Here is a 12,790-nt window from a genome sequence, read left to right as displayed (position 1 = left end):
ATCCCATTTCTGAATATTTTCATTTATTTAAGTATTAAGAGTTTTCTGGAATACTCTTTGTTGATAATAAAGGAAGAGAAGATGAATTCTCTTCTTCTGTATGAAGTCCCAGTGGTGTATTTGATCACAAAGGAGTGACTGGCCGTGCAGTGAAGCCTTTTCAGAGGATGTGTATTTTAAGAATGCAATGGAGAAAGTTGGAAGCAATCTTGAATTGGCAGCTCTGTTGTTGAGAAGTCTTGATAGGAGGCCCTTCTATCCCCTTTCCTTGGTGCTGGAAGGAACAAGAGCCAGGCCTTCAGCTCTGCCAAGGGCTCAGTGTTGCCCGGGGCATCAGCACCAGGTCTCAGATTAGTCTCAGTTCTTCCAACGTTGGGGTTTGTGAGTGAAACGGTGAAGTCCACATTACAAATAACAATAGTGTTTGATACTAAGAATAAGAGTGAACACCGTTGTCACCTGATGGGTGATCATTTTGAACAATGAAGAGACTGGATGTGTCTCAGCGTAGGTGGAAGTTGTTGCGAACTATTTATGCCTGATTCCTAGGCTGTTGCCTCAACATCTTGGTTTGAAGGGAAACCCCTCAGTTTATTTTGGGGACTTGAGTAGCTGAACACCAAGTGGAATGTCAACTGGCTGCAATGGGCCACATGCTTTTTCTTTAAGATCTCCATGTCCAGCTGTGATTCAGATTTTGGGTTGTTTCCGTGATCCGTGCAAAGGCATTGGAACTTTTATTGTTGTTTTTTTGTTTTTGTTTTTTATTTTTATTTTTTATTTAGAGAGAAGTTCTCGCTCTGTCACCCAGGCTGAAGTGCAGCAGCATTATCATAGCTCACTACACCCTCGAACTCCTGGGCTCAAGGGCTCCTCCTGCCACAGCCTCCCGAGTAGCTAGGTCTACAGGTGCATACTACCATAGACACTCAGCCAAAATGGACCATGTTAAGAATCAGATCTATCTCTTAGTGTTGTGCAAGTGACCAATTACACTGAGCTACAATCTCTAGTGATAAATGAACCTTTGGATATTAACCATGGCTACAGCTCGTATCTACAGAAATCTTAAAATGCTAAATGCTGTATCACTCTCAAATCAAGTGGGGTTTTTAAGTTAGTACCCATTTACAAAAGGTGTGCTAGGGGCTGCACAAAGTTCCTGAAGCCAGCCCCTCACTATGGGGAAGGAGATAGGATGACAAGGGGTGGTGGTTAAAGACACACTTGCTGAGTATTTAACAGGTAGAGGGACATGGTGTCGGGTAAGGTGCAGGGGATGAGCACCACATCGGGATGGGCTCTGATTTCCCTAATAAGACAACACCATCACCACTTTGGTATGAAGGTCACCTATGAGTGATGATCACATCATGGGCGTGGGCCAGCTGACAAAGCGCTTCCTCAGCTGTGCCCTGGCCCCACACGGGACACATGGTGGACACTTGACAAGACTTAGGGCACATGTGTTTCCTGTTGGTTACCAGCATTCATGGGGGGTCTTGCTCACCTACAGGGTGATCGGGGGATCTTCTTTCCTTTTTTTGAATAGCCATCTTTTCTTCCTATAATTGTTAGCAATACCTCCGTGGATTTTGTTTGCTTGGTTTTGTTTTTTCCAGTTTTCCCATAGCATGTATTTCTATTTCTTTTAATAAGATATAATTTACATAGAGCGAAACCCACCTTTTATAGAGAACTGCTCTCCAGGTTTTGACTAAGGCGTCCCTTGTGTACCACCACAGCCATCAAGGAACATATAGCAGTTCTGTTGCCCCCAGCATTTCTACCCCTCTTTGTAGTCAGCCCCTCTCCTGCCCCTTGCAAGCCCCGATCTGTTTTCAGTCTTTATAGTTCTTCCGGACAGAGCAGGAGCATCACCATCTTGGACAAGCCTCTCATTCTAAAAGTTCACCTTAATAAAAACTGCCTAAATCCAAGGGGCATCAGCCTAATGGCTAAGGTCAACACGACCATGAACCACAGGTAACATCTTCAACCAGAAACATTCCAAACTCCTCCCTGACCAGAGACATGGCAGCCCCTAAATAAGCTCCCTCCAGCCAAGAAGATGCCAGGCCCGAGTTAACCCCCCTCCAGGCTGAAAGATACCTGCCCCAAGATAGCCTCCCCTCCTCCCAGAGAGATTCCAACCCAGCCATGAACTTCTCCACACACATAAACATTCCAAGCTTCTGATAAGCCCCCTCACCCCAAAACTGATATATACTTTTAGTCTGTAAGAGAAAGTGCTCCTGACCACAATAGGCCAGGAGCACCTCTCAGGTTTTAACTAAAGAAAACCTGTCTTTGACTGCCAAGCCGCATTTCGTGTTTCTTTCCTCTTTCTTTAATTCTTACACTTCCTTTTCCAGAATGTGAAATCAATGGAATCATACGGCGTGACATCTTTCCTGCTTGGCTTCTCCCATGTGGTGTAATGCATTTACATTATGCATCTACATTACTTACGCATGGCCGTGCTGTTCTGAGTATCAGTAGTTCATTCGTTTCTGTTGCTGAGTTTCATTGGTTGATCATGACACAATTTGTTTATCCATTCGTTTGTTGGTGGACATCTGGGTTGTTTCCAGTTCTGGGTGATTATTACAAAAGCGTACAGGTGCTTTTCATCTGGGTGTGGGAAGTTCTTTCAGGACCAGGCTCTTAGTTGTTCATTGTTTTTCCTCCTGAGCAGATGGCATCTTTACTCAAATATAGCAACTGCTTTTGAGTTAGTGATAGTCCCTTTTACATAACTATTTTGTTGAATGAGATTATTGCTGAATTATATTTTATTGTGACCATTTACAATGACCACATTGAAAGTCCAGTCTACAAGCTTTGTACCTTTGCTACCTTTAGTGAGTTTTCTTCTCTAGCTGTTGAATGCTTTCCACTAACTCAGGGTTTTGTGTATTTCCTCACACAGCTGAAGCTACCAGCCATTGACTCAAAGTATCTGAGCAAAGCAGGCACCCCACTTGGCCCTAAGGACCCTGCAGGAAGTAGACTCTCCTTCCCCCCCATGTAAGTACTTGAGCTACGCCCGCGCTGTCTGGACTGGGTTTGGGTTTGGCCTTCCGTCTTTCATCGGGTGATGACTGCGCCAGTGACAGAATCCACACAACTTCCCGAAGCCCTGTCTGCGGCCTGGCCTGGCTGTGCCTGTCGCCTCTTCACTGTGGTTTCTGTTCCTTCCTAATGTCATTTTGCCCCTATTGAACACATCTGCCTTTCCAGGTCACGCTTGCTGCAGGTTGGCAGTGTGGAGGCTCTGCTTCTCCATCAGGCTGTGCCCTGCCTGAAGCACCACCCCCCCCAAGATACCACCCTCACCACAGTTCACGGGGGCTGCTTGTCCTGCATGTAGGGGCCACCAGGTCCTGACGTTTCTGTGTCCAAGGCCTGAACTGAGGTGTCCGCACCTTGTAAGCATGCTGGCTCTGTTTCCAGTTGGAAGATATAGCAGGCACACTGACATTTGCTGATGCTCCAGTTGGGAGAGTGAAATCCCTGAGGCCTTAGGTGTTTTCTTACTCTCCCAGAATCCAAGTTTAATGCTAGGATAAATGTTATTAATTACCTGACTAATTCTTCAAACAGCTTCTTGTCTAATGGGGAAAAAATAATCAGATACATTGCATTGTGACAAATGCCATGAGAGCACCAAGCTCAGACTGATAGAGAGGGAAATATACATGTATTCATATGTGTTTTTATATATGTAAGTATATATGTATACCTAGACATGTATTTATAGATGTGCAAGAGAGAGAGAAAATGAAGCATTAGGAATGGCCTTGATAACAAAGTGATTGAACCCCTCCTGGGTGCAAGAAATCCTCCCACCTCAGCCTCCCAAGTAGCTGGGGCTATATGCATGCACCACCACACCCAGCTAATTTTTTATTTTTTGTAGAGACAAGGTCTCATTATGTTACCCAGGCTGGTATCAAACTCCTGCACTCAAACAATCCTCCTGCCTCTGTCTCTCAAAGTGCTGAGATGGAGGCTCAGAGAGAACGGGTGGTGGGCTCCTACTGCTCGAGCTGAAAGCTCACACTACATCTACCACGTCAAACTGCCCTGTCACTCTTCAGTGTGGGTCAGGATAAGATATGTGAAGACACAGTAGATGGTGAAAGGCTAAGCTAACATCAAGAAATGACTGGAGACAAACCTGTGTAAGAGAGTAAAATAGCAGCAGATAATCATTGATAAGAACAAGAAAGAATGAGTAAGAAAGTAATCATTTCTCTTTTTTGGAGATGGAGTCTTGCTCTGTTGCCTAGGCTGGAGTGCAGGTGTACGAACTCAGCTCACAGCAGCCTCCATCTCTCAGGTTCAAGTGATTCTCCTGCCTCAGCCTCCCAAGCAGCAGGACTATAGGTGCCTGCCACCACAGCTGGCTATTTTTTTTTTTTTTTTTTTTTTTGAGACAGAGTCTCACTCTGTCGCCCAGGCTGGAATGCAGTGGCACAATCTTGACTCGCTGCAAGCTCCACCTCCTGGGTTCACACCATTCTCCTGCCTCAGCCTCCTGAGTAGCTGGGACTACAGGTGTCCGCCACCATGCCTGGCTAATTTTTTGTATTTTTAGTAGAGATGGGATTTCACCATGTTGGCCAGAGTGGTCTCAAATTCCTGACCTCAAGTGATCTGCCTGCCTCGGCCTCCCAAAGTGCTGGGATTACAGGTGTGAGCTACTGTGCTCAACTCCCTCCATTCCTTCCTTCCTTCCTTTCCTTTCCTTTCCTTTCTTTCTCTCTCTTTTTCTTTCTTTCTTTCTCTCCCTCTTTCTTTTTTCTTTCTTTTTCTTTCTTTCTTTCTTTCTTTTCTTTCTTCCTTTCTTTCTTTTCCTTTTCTTTCTTCTTTCTTTCTTTTCTTTTCTTTCTTATTTCTTTCTTTCTTTTCTTTCTCTCTCTCTTTTCTTTCTTTTCTCTTTTTTCTTTTTTTTTTTTGAGACGGAGTCTCACTCTGTTGCCCAGACTGGAGTGCAGTGGTGCGATCTTGGCTCACTGCAACCTCCTCCTCCCAGGTTCAAGTGATTCTCCTGCCTCCGCCTCCCAAGTAGCTGGGACTACGGGTGTGTGCCATCATGCCCAGCTAATTTTTGTATTTTTCATAGAGACAGGGTTTCACCAGGTTGGTCAGGATGGCCAGGATGGCTTCGATCTCTTGACCTCATGGCTGCCTGCCTCGGCCTCCCAAAGTGCTAGGATTATAGGCGTGAGCCACCGCACCTAGCAGGCTTTTTGTTGTTGTTGTTGTTGTTTTGTTTTGTTTTTAAAGGTAGTTCTGAGCAATCCATTACTATGAGGAAGGATATGGTGTTTTCTTAGGAAGGCTTCCCTGTGAAATACTAGAATTATTACTAATTCTTAATTGACTATCACAAAGAAAGATTTTGGAAGCTGAACTAAACATGCTGTCATCCCTGTACAAGGGATACTTTGACATGCACTTGCTATGCTTAAAAATGGAGACAGTGAGACAGAGACGCAGAGGGAGAGACAAAGGGGCAGAGAGGTAGAAGGAGAAAGAGAGAGGGAGAGACAGAGAGAGAGAGGTTTGTTAGGTTTAAAGGGACAGTGACACCTCCTATTTGGTGTGTTCATGGAATACTGCTTCTGCTTTATCATTAACCCTTGTACTTAAGTTTCACATTACTTTTACTCTTTTTAAGGCCTGGTCAAAAAAACAGTTCACCTACCAATTTTTCCAAACTCATTAGCAATGGATATAAGGATGAGTGGTTGCAGCAGCAGCGAGCTGACACAGACAAGAGGACCCCGAAGACCTCCAGGGCATCAGTGTCGTCTCAGTCCCCACGAGACCTGGAAGGTCCCCAGGATGCAGCCAGGCTCCAGGACGCAGAGGCTCCTGAAGGTCCTGAGGACGCCCCAGGTGAGGCACAGGTGGCCATCTGCGTTTACTGGAGGCTTGGTTAATTGTGATGCAGCAGCTGACGTTCTTATCACATGATGCGTCTCATAATGAGAAATGAGTAACCCAAAAACCATGTGAAAACGCCCACAGAAGTACTAAGGTTACAGATAAGCAAGAGAGTAATACATGTTTCGCTCTTTCCTCTTTATTCAAACGAATAGCGGAAGTCATGACTTTTGGGGTTTTACATTTTCTTTTATTTGTCAAAAATTTTGATAGTCCATTTGATATAACAAACAAATAATATACCAAATAATATCAACTTTTAATCTTCCAGATCCAAAAAATGTTGACGCTAAAAGGACTTTTGCATAAGCAGCCGGTACTTTTTGAGATCACTTCTTAAAAAGCTTTGAAAATAAGTCAAAATTCAAACTTAAAATTACTCCATTATTGGCATGTCTTAAGCTTTGAATAATTTAGAACTTTCTCCACAATTAGATGTTCAAAGTACTATATTAGTTTTTATTTATTATAATATTTTATTTTATTTATGTATTTTTTGAGACAGAGTCTTACTCTGTTGTCCTGGCTGGAGTGAAGTGGCACAATCACAGATGACTGTAGCCTCGACCTCCTGGGCTCAAGCGATCCTCCCATCTCAGCCTCCCAAGTAGCTGGGACTATAGGCATGCACCACTACACCCAGCTATTTTTTTATTTTTCATAAAGACAAGGCCTCACTATATTGCCCTGGCTGGCCTCAAACTCCCGGGCTCAAACAATTCTTTTGCCTCTGCCTTGCAAAGTACTGAGATTACAGGTGTGAGCCACTGTGCACAGCCATTCATTTTTATTTTTAATAGTACAGAAATAATTCATCTTATTTTTTCAACACATCTATCTTAAAGCCTATTGAGCATTATGTTCAGTATCCATAGCTCTATTAATTATTGACCATTTGCTTCTGGGAAACCTGTTTTTACTCTTGAGGCTTGAGCTCTTTGATTAAGAGGAAAGATGGCGTGTTATACCTCTTCAGACATTTGAAGTGTTTGGTGTGGTTATTTGTAAGTGAGGTCACCGCTTGCCATTCCACACCCTGTTCCTTACTGTATTTGTTGAGCAAGATCTGCCACTTATTGGCCAACTCTCTCCTTTATTATCCTGGAGGATGAGGCGGTGACAAGTTCATATTCAGTGTTGTTAAAAAGCGCCCTATTGGCTGAGCACTGTGGCTCATGCCTGTAATCCCAGCACTTTGGGAGGCCAAGGCAGGCAGATTACCTGAGGTCAGGAGTTCGAGACCAGCCTGACCAACATGGAGAAACCCCGTCTGTACTAAAAATGCAAAATTATCTGGGAGTGGTGGCACATGCCTGTAATCCCAGCTACTCGGGAGGCTGAGGCAGGACAATCACTTGAGCCCAGGAGGCGGAGGTTGCGGTGAGCCGTGATCGTGCCATTGCACTCCAGCCTGGGCAACAAGAGGGAAACTCTGTCTCAAAAAAAAAAAAAAAAAAGTGCCCTATTGAACTTTACAATGTCAAGAGTGTTTTATGACTTATTGCTGTTTTAAGTAATACAGAATTATTATTAAATCTTTAAGTAATTATGACTTCTTTTAATACTTGATCTGTTTCATTAACCTGAACATCGAATGGACTTTTTATTACAGAGTCTTCTCAAAGTGAGTATTTATAAAGCAACCTGCACCAAAACACAAAAAGTCTTACACAAAAAAATCGATGGACATAGTCCTGCAATCTGAGACTACAGCCTCTAGGCAGCCTGGAATATCCTTCTCCAAACTGCATGCATTCTGACTACAAAGCCTGTGCCATGTATGCTTTAAAAAAATCAGAGTTCCAGAAACTTAAGGAGAGCAAAAAGAGGATCACTTACACAATTACAACAGGATTATTATTCTTTTTTTTTTTTGAGACGGAGTCTCGCTCTGTCGCCCAGGCTGGAGTGCAAGTGGCGCGATCTCGGCTCACTGCAAGCTCCGCCTCCCAGGTTCACGCCATTCTCGTGCCTCAGCCTCCCGAGTAGCTGGGACTGCAGGCGCCCGCCACCATGCCCGGCTAATTTTTTGTATTTTTAGTAGAGACGGGGTTTCACCGCCTTAGCCGGATGGTCTCGATCTCCTGACCTCGTGATCTGCCTGCCTCGGCCTCCCAAAGTGCTGAGATTACAGGCGTGAGCTACCGCGCCTGGCCTATTATTCTTTTATTCATGTTACACAAGCAAAAACATACTTTAGTTCATAGACACACATTGCATTACTCCTCATGTGAGAGTCATACTGGAAAAGATAAGTAAGAAGCCATCGGAGACTCCAATTTATTTTTTAGTTTACTTTTTATTTTATTTTTAATTGACAAATAATAATTGTATATAACTATGGGGTACAATGCGATGTTTTGATATATGTAGAAGTTGTGGCATCATTAAATCAAGGTAACTAAAATATCCATTACCTCAAATACTTATCCTTTTTTTGTGGTGATCACACTTAAAATCTGTTCTTTTAATGATTTTGAAATATACAATATATTATTATTAACTTTATTCACCTTGCTGTGAAATAGATAATTAAAACTTAACTCCTCCTGTCTAAGGGAAACTTGGCACCCTTTGACCAACTTCTCCTCTTACCCCATCAACTACTGCCCCATCCCCAGCACCTGGTAACACATTCTATTCTACTTCTATGAGTTCAATGTTTTAGATTCCATATATGGTGCAATTATACAGTATTTGTCTTTCTGTACCTGGCTTATTTTACTTAGACTAATGTACTCCAGGTTCATCCATGTTGTCACAAATGACAGAATTTACTTCTTTTTTAGAGGCTGAATAGTGTTCCATCGTGTGTATACCACATTTTTTTCCTTATTCATCTGTTCATGGACAGTGAGGTTGATTCCATAGCTTGGCTATTGTGAATAATGCTGCAGAAAATTTGGGAGCACAGATGTAGCTTTGTGACACACTGATTCCATTTCCTTTGATATATGCCCAGCAGTGGGATTGCTATATCATACGAGAATTCGATTTTTAGTTTTTTAAGGAAACTCCATAATGTTTTCCATTATGGCTATTCTAATTTACATTTCACCTTCAGTATGTAAGGGATCCCTTTTCTCCACATTATCATCAACACTTGCTTTTCATCTTTTTGGTAATAGCCATTTTGACAGGTGTGAGATGATATCTCATTGTGGTTTTCCCTATCTCATTGCATTTCCCTGATGATAGTGATGTTGAGCTTTTTTATATATACCTGTTGGCCATTTACATGTCTTCTTTTGAGAAATGTCTATGCAAGTCCTTTGCCCATTTTTAAATTGGATTATTTGTTTTTTTGCTAGTGAGTTGAGTTCCTTATACATTTTGGATATTAACCCCTTATCAGATGTATGGTTTCCAGATATTTTTTCCTGCTCTGTGCCTTGTCTTTTCATTTTGTTGTTTGTTTCTTTTGCTTGCAGAAACTTTTTAAGGTAGTCCCACTTATTTTTCCTTTTGTTACCTAGGCTTTTGGTGTTCTGTCCAAAAAATCATTGCCCAGACCAATGCTGGGGAGCTTTTTCCCTATATTTTTTCTATAGGTTTAGCATCCCAAATCTGAAAATCTGAAATCAAAGGAAATACTCATTGGAACATTTCGGATTTTGGATTTTTGGGTTTGGGATGCTCAACCAGTAAGTATGCAAATATTTCAAAATTTAAAAATAATTGAAATCCCAAACACTTCTGGTCCCAAGGATTTCAGATAAAGGATACTCAACCTATAGCAGTTTTACAGTTTCTGGCCTTTTGTTTAAGTCTTCATCTATTTTGAGTTGATTTTAGTATATTAAATGAAATGAAGATCCAATTTTATTTCTCTGCATGTGGATATTCAGTTTACCCAGCATCATTTATTGAAGAAACTGTCGTTTCCCTCATTGTGTGTTCTTGGCACCTTTGTTGAAAATTAATTGACTGTTAATGTGTGGGTTTATTTCTTGGCTCTATCCATTGATCTATACTTCCATTTTTATGCCAGTATCATGCTGTTTTGCTTACTCTAGCTTTGCAATATATTTTGAAATCAGATAGCATGATTCCATATATCTGTTATTTTTTTTTTTTCTGTTTGCTCAAGATTGGTTTGGCTATTCAGAGCCTTTTGTGGTTCCCTACAAATTCTAGGATTTATTTTCTAGAAAATATGTGAAAATGTCATTGGAATTTTGATAGGGATTGCATTGAATCTGTAGATTGTTTTGGATAGTATGGACATTTTGACAGTATTAATTATTCTGATCCATGTACGTAGGCTATGTTTCCATTTATTTGTGTCTTCTTCAATTTATTTCATCCATGTTTTATAGTTTTCAGTGTACAAGTCTTTCACCTCCTTGGCTAAATTTACTCCCAAGTATTTTTTAATGCTATTGAGAATGGGATTGTTTCCTTACTTTCTTTTTCAGATCATTTGTTGTTAGTATATAGAATGCTACCAATTTTTGTCTGTTGATTTTGTAGCCTGCAACTTTACTGAATTTGTTTATCAGTTTTCACAATTTTTTGGTGGAGTCTTTAGGGCTTTCTATATATAAGATCACATTGTCACCAAACAGAATATTTCACTTGTCTCTTTATAATCTGAATGATTTCTATTTATTTTTCATGCCTAATTGCTCTGGCTAAGACTTCAGGTACTTAGTCAAATAGAAATGGTGATAGTGAGCACCCTTGTATTTCTCCTGATCTTAGAAAAAAAGCCTTCCGCTTTCACTGGTGAATATCATATTAGCTGTGGGCTTCTCATGTATGGTCTTTATTGTGTTGAGGTACGTTTCCTCTATGCTTAATTTGTTGAGAGTTTTTATCATAAAAGTATGTTGAACTTTGTCAAGCACTTTTCCTGCATCTATTACGGTGATCATATGGTTTTTGTCCTTCATTCTGTTAATGTGGTATATCACATTTAATGATTTGCATATGTTGAACCATCCTTGCTTAGCAGGGATAAATTCCACATGATCATGGTTTATGATCTTTTTAATGTGCTATTGAATTTGGTTTGCTAGTATTTTGTTGTGAATTTTTGCATCTATTTTTATCAGGGGAATTGGCCTATAATTTTTTTTTCTTATAGTGTCCTTGTCTGACTTTGGTATCAGGGTAATGCTGGCCTCATAAAATGAGTTTGGAAGTGTTCCTTCCTTTTCAATTTTTTTGGAACAGCTTGAGAAGGGTTAGTATGAGTTCTTCCTTTACATGTTTGGTAGAATTCACCAGTGAAGCCATTATGTCCTGGGCTTTTCTTTGATGGGAGAGTTTTTTGTTTTTTTTTTTTTTTTAACTGATTAAATCTCCATACTCATTCTTAGACTGTTCAAATTTTCTATTTCTCCATGATTCAGCTTTGGTGGATTGTATGATTCTAGGAATGTATCCATTTCCTCTAGACTATCCAATGCATTGGTGTATAATCCTTCACAGTCGTCCTTTGTGATCCTTTGTGTTTTGCAGTATCAGTTGCAAGGTCTCCTTTCTTTTCTTATTTTTTTCAGTCTTTTCTTTTTTTTCTCTCTTAGTCTAGCTAAATATTTGTCAATTTTGTTTACAATAAAAATACTACTCTTACATTTTTTATCTTTTCTGTCTTTCCTTCTGCTAACCTTGGGCTTAGATTATTCTTCTTTAGGACCTCAAGTTGAATATACAAATGCAGCAGGTACAGAAGATCACCTTCATAAGATATGATAAGCATTTATTATTCTGCATTGTCTTAAGAAGATAGAATTTACTTCACCATTGACAAAATATTACATATTACCTGATCAAGGGACGATCGTTTGGCATTCATATAAATGTATAAACTTTATATTGCAGGTGTGATGTAATCTTTGTGTTTATATTATCAGCAAGATCTGTTTAATTTTGAAGAAACCTTTTAACGTTTCAAATTAATGAAAGCCTAAATAAGCAGCATAGCCCCTAAGAGCTGGAAGAATCGTCATGTGGAGAAGAGGATCTGCTCTGCTTAGTTTCTGGATAGCTGAGGCGGGGGTCACTATGAAATGCCTGCTCCCACCTCTCAGTATCTCTGATGCCAAGGCTAGTGCTAGAGTTTTTGACAACCACACCCTCTCCACTGTCAGTCTGACCACTATTTTCCTTCCTGTATTTCATTTCCTCTTCTTTTTTCCTATTTCCCCTGCTGTCCATCATGGTTTTAACTTTATAAGCAATAGGCAATTTAGAAAGTGCCTTTTTTCCTTCCAACTAGACATCTCTCCACTTAGAGTGTGTTGCTATAACTTTCTGGAGACTAATCTTGTCAAGGCTTCTTATTTTATTTTATTTTATTTTTTTGAGACAGGGTCTTGCTCTGTTGCCGGGCCTGGAGTGTAGTGGTGCAAGCATGGCTCACTACAGCCTTGACATCCTGGGTTCAAGTGATCCTTCTGCCTCAGCCTCCCGAGCAGCTGGGACTACAGGTGCATGCTACTATGCCTGGCTAATTTTTGTATTTTTTTAGGGACGAGGTTTCACAATGTTGCCCAGGCTGGTCTTGAACTCCCAAGCTCAAGCAATCCACCCACTTCAGCCTCCCACAGTGTTGGGTTTATAGGTGTGAGCCACCACGCCCAGCCTAAGGCTTCTTCTTAATATTTCTTTCCCTCCATGAGACACAAGATTATTATTATTTCTTTATTGCAATTTTTTTCAGCTGTCCTAGATGTTTTGACATGCCCTAAAGCTGGGCATTAGGAAACTGGTACACTACTGTACTTTGAGAGGGTCAACATTAATGAAGATTGCAAAAGGCCTGGGAGCAGGGACACGTGCCATGCCGAGGCTGACAGACAGCCTGAGTTGCCCCTCTTCCCTA

The 12,790-nt window shown here is 41.0% G+C and overlaps 1 protein-coding gene across 5 annotated transcripts in view; it reads left to right on the top strand.

The window, feature by feature from the left end:
- Window positions 1-12,790, top strand: part of C6H7orf57 (chromosome 6 C7orf57 homolog) — a 36,220-nt gene that overhangs the window by 12,194 nt on the left and 11,236 nt on the right. For 2 of the 5 annotated variants that reach the window (XM_054495377.1, XM_054495376.2), the window contains exons 6-7: window positions 2,933-3,030; window positions 5,738-5,910. In XM_054495377.1, coding sequence (XP_054351352.1) covers window positions 2,933-3,030; window positions 5,738-5,910 — 271 coding nt within the window. Of the gene's footprint in view, window positions 1-2,932; window positions 3,031-5,689; window positions 5,911-12,277; window positions 12,388-12,790 lie in introns of those variants that run through there. The other 3 variants (XM_054495375.2, XM_054495374.2, XM_063667325.1) reach the window with 2 other exon arrangements.

Source organism: Pongo pygmaeus, chromosome 6, assembly GCF_028885625.2.
Source record: "Pongo pygmaeus isolate AG05252 chromosome 6, NHGRI_mPonPyg2-v2.0_pri, whole genome shotgun sequence".
Taxonomy (NCBI): Eukaryota; Metazoa; Chordata; class Mammalia; order Primates; family Hominidae; genus Pongo; species Pongo pygmaeus.
This window is presented reverse-complemented; position numbering and strand designations above follow the sequence as displayed.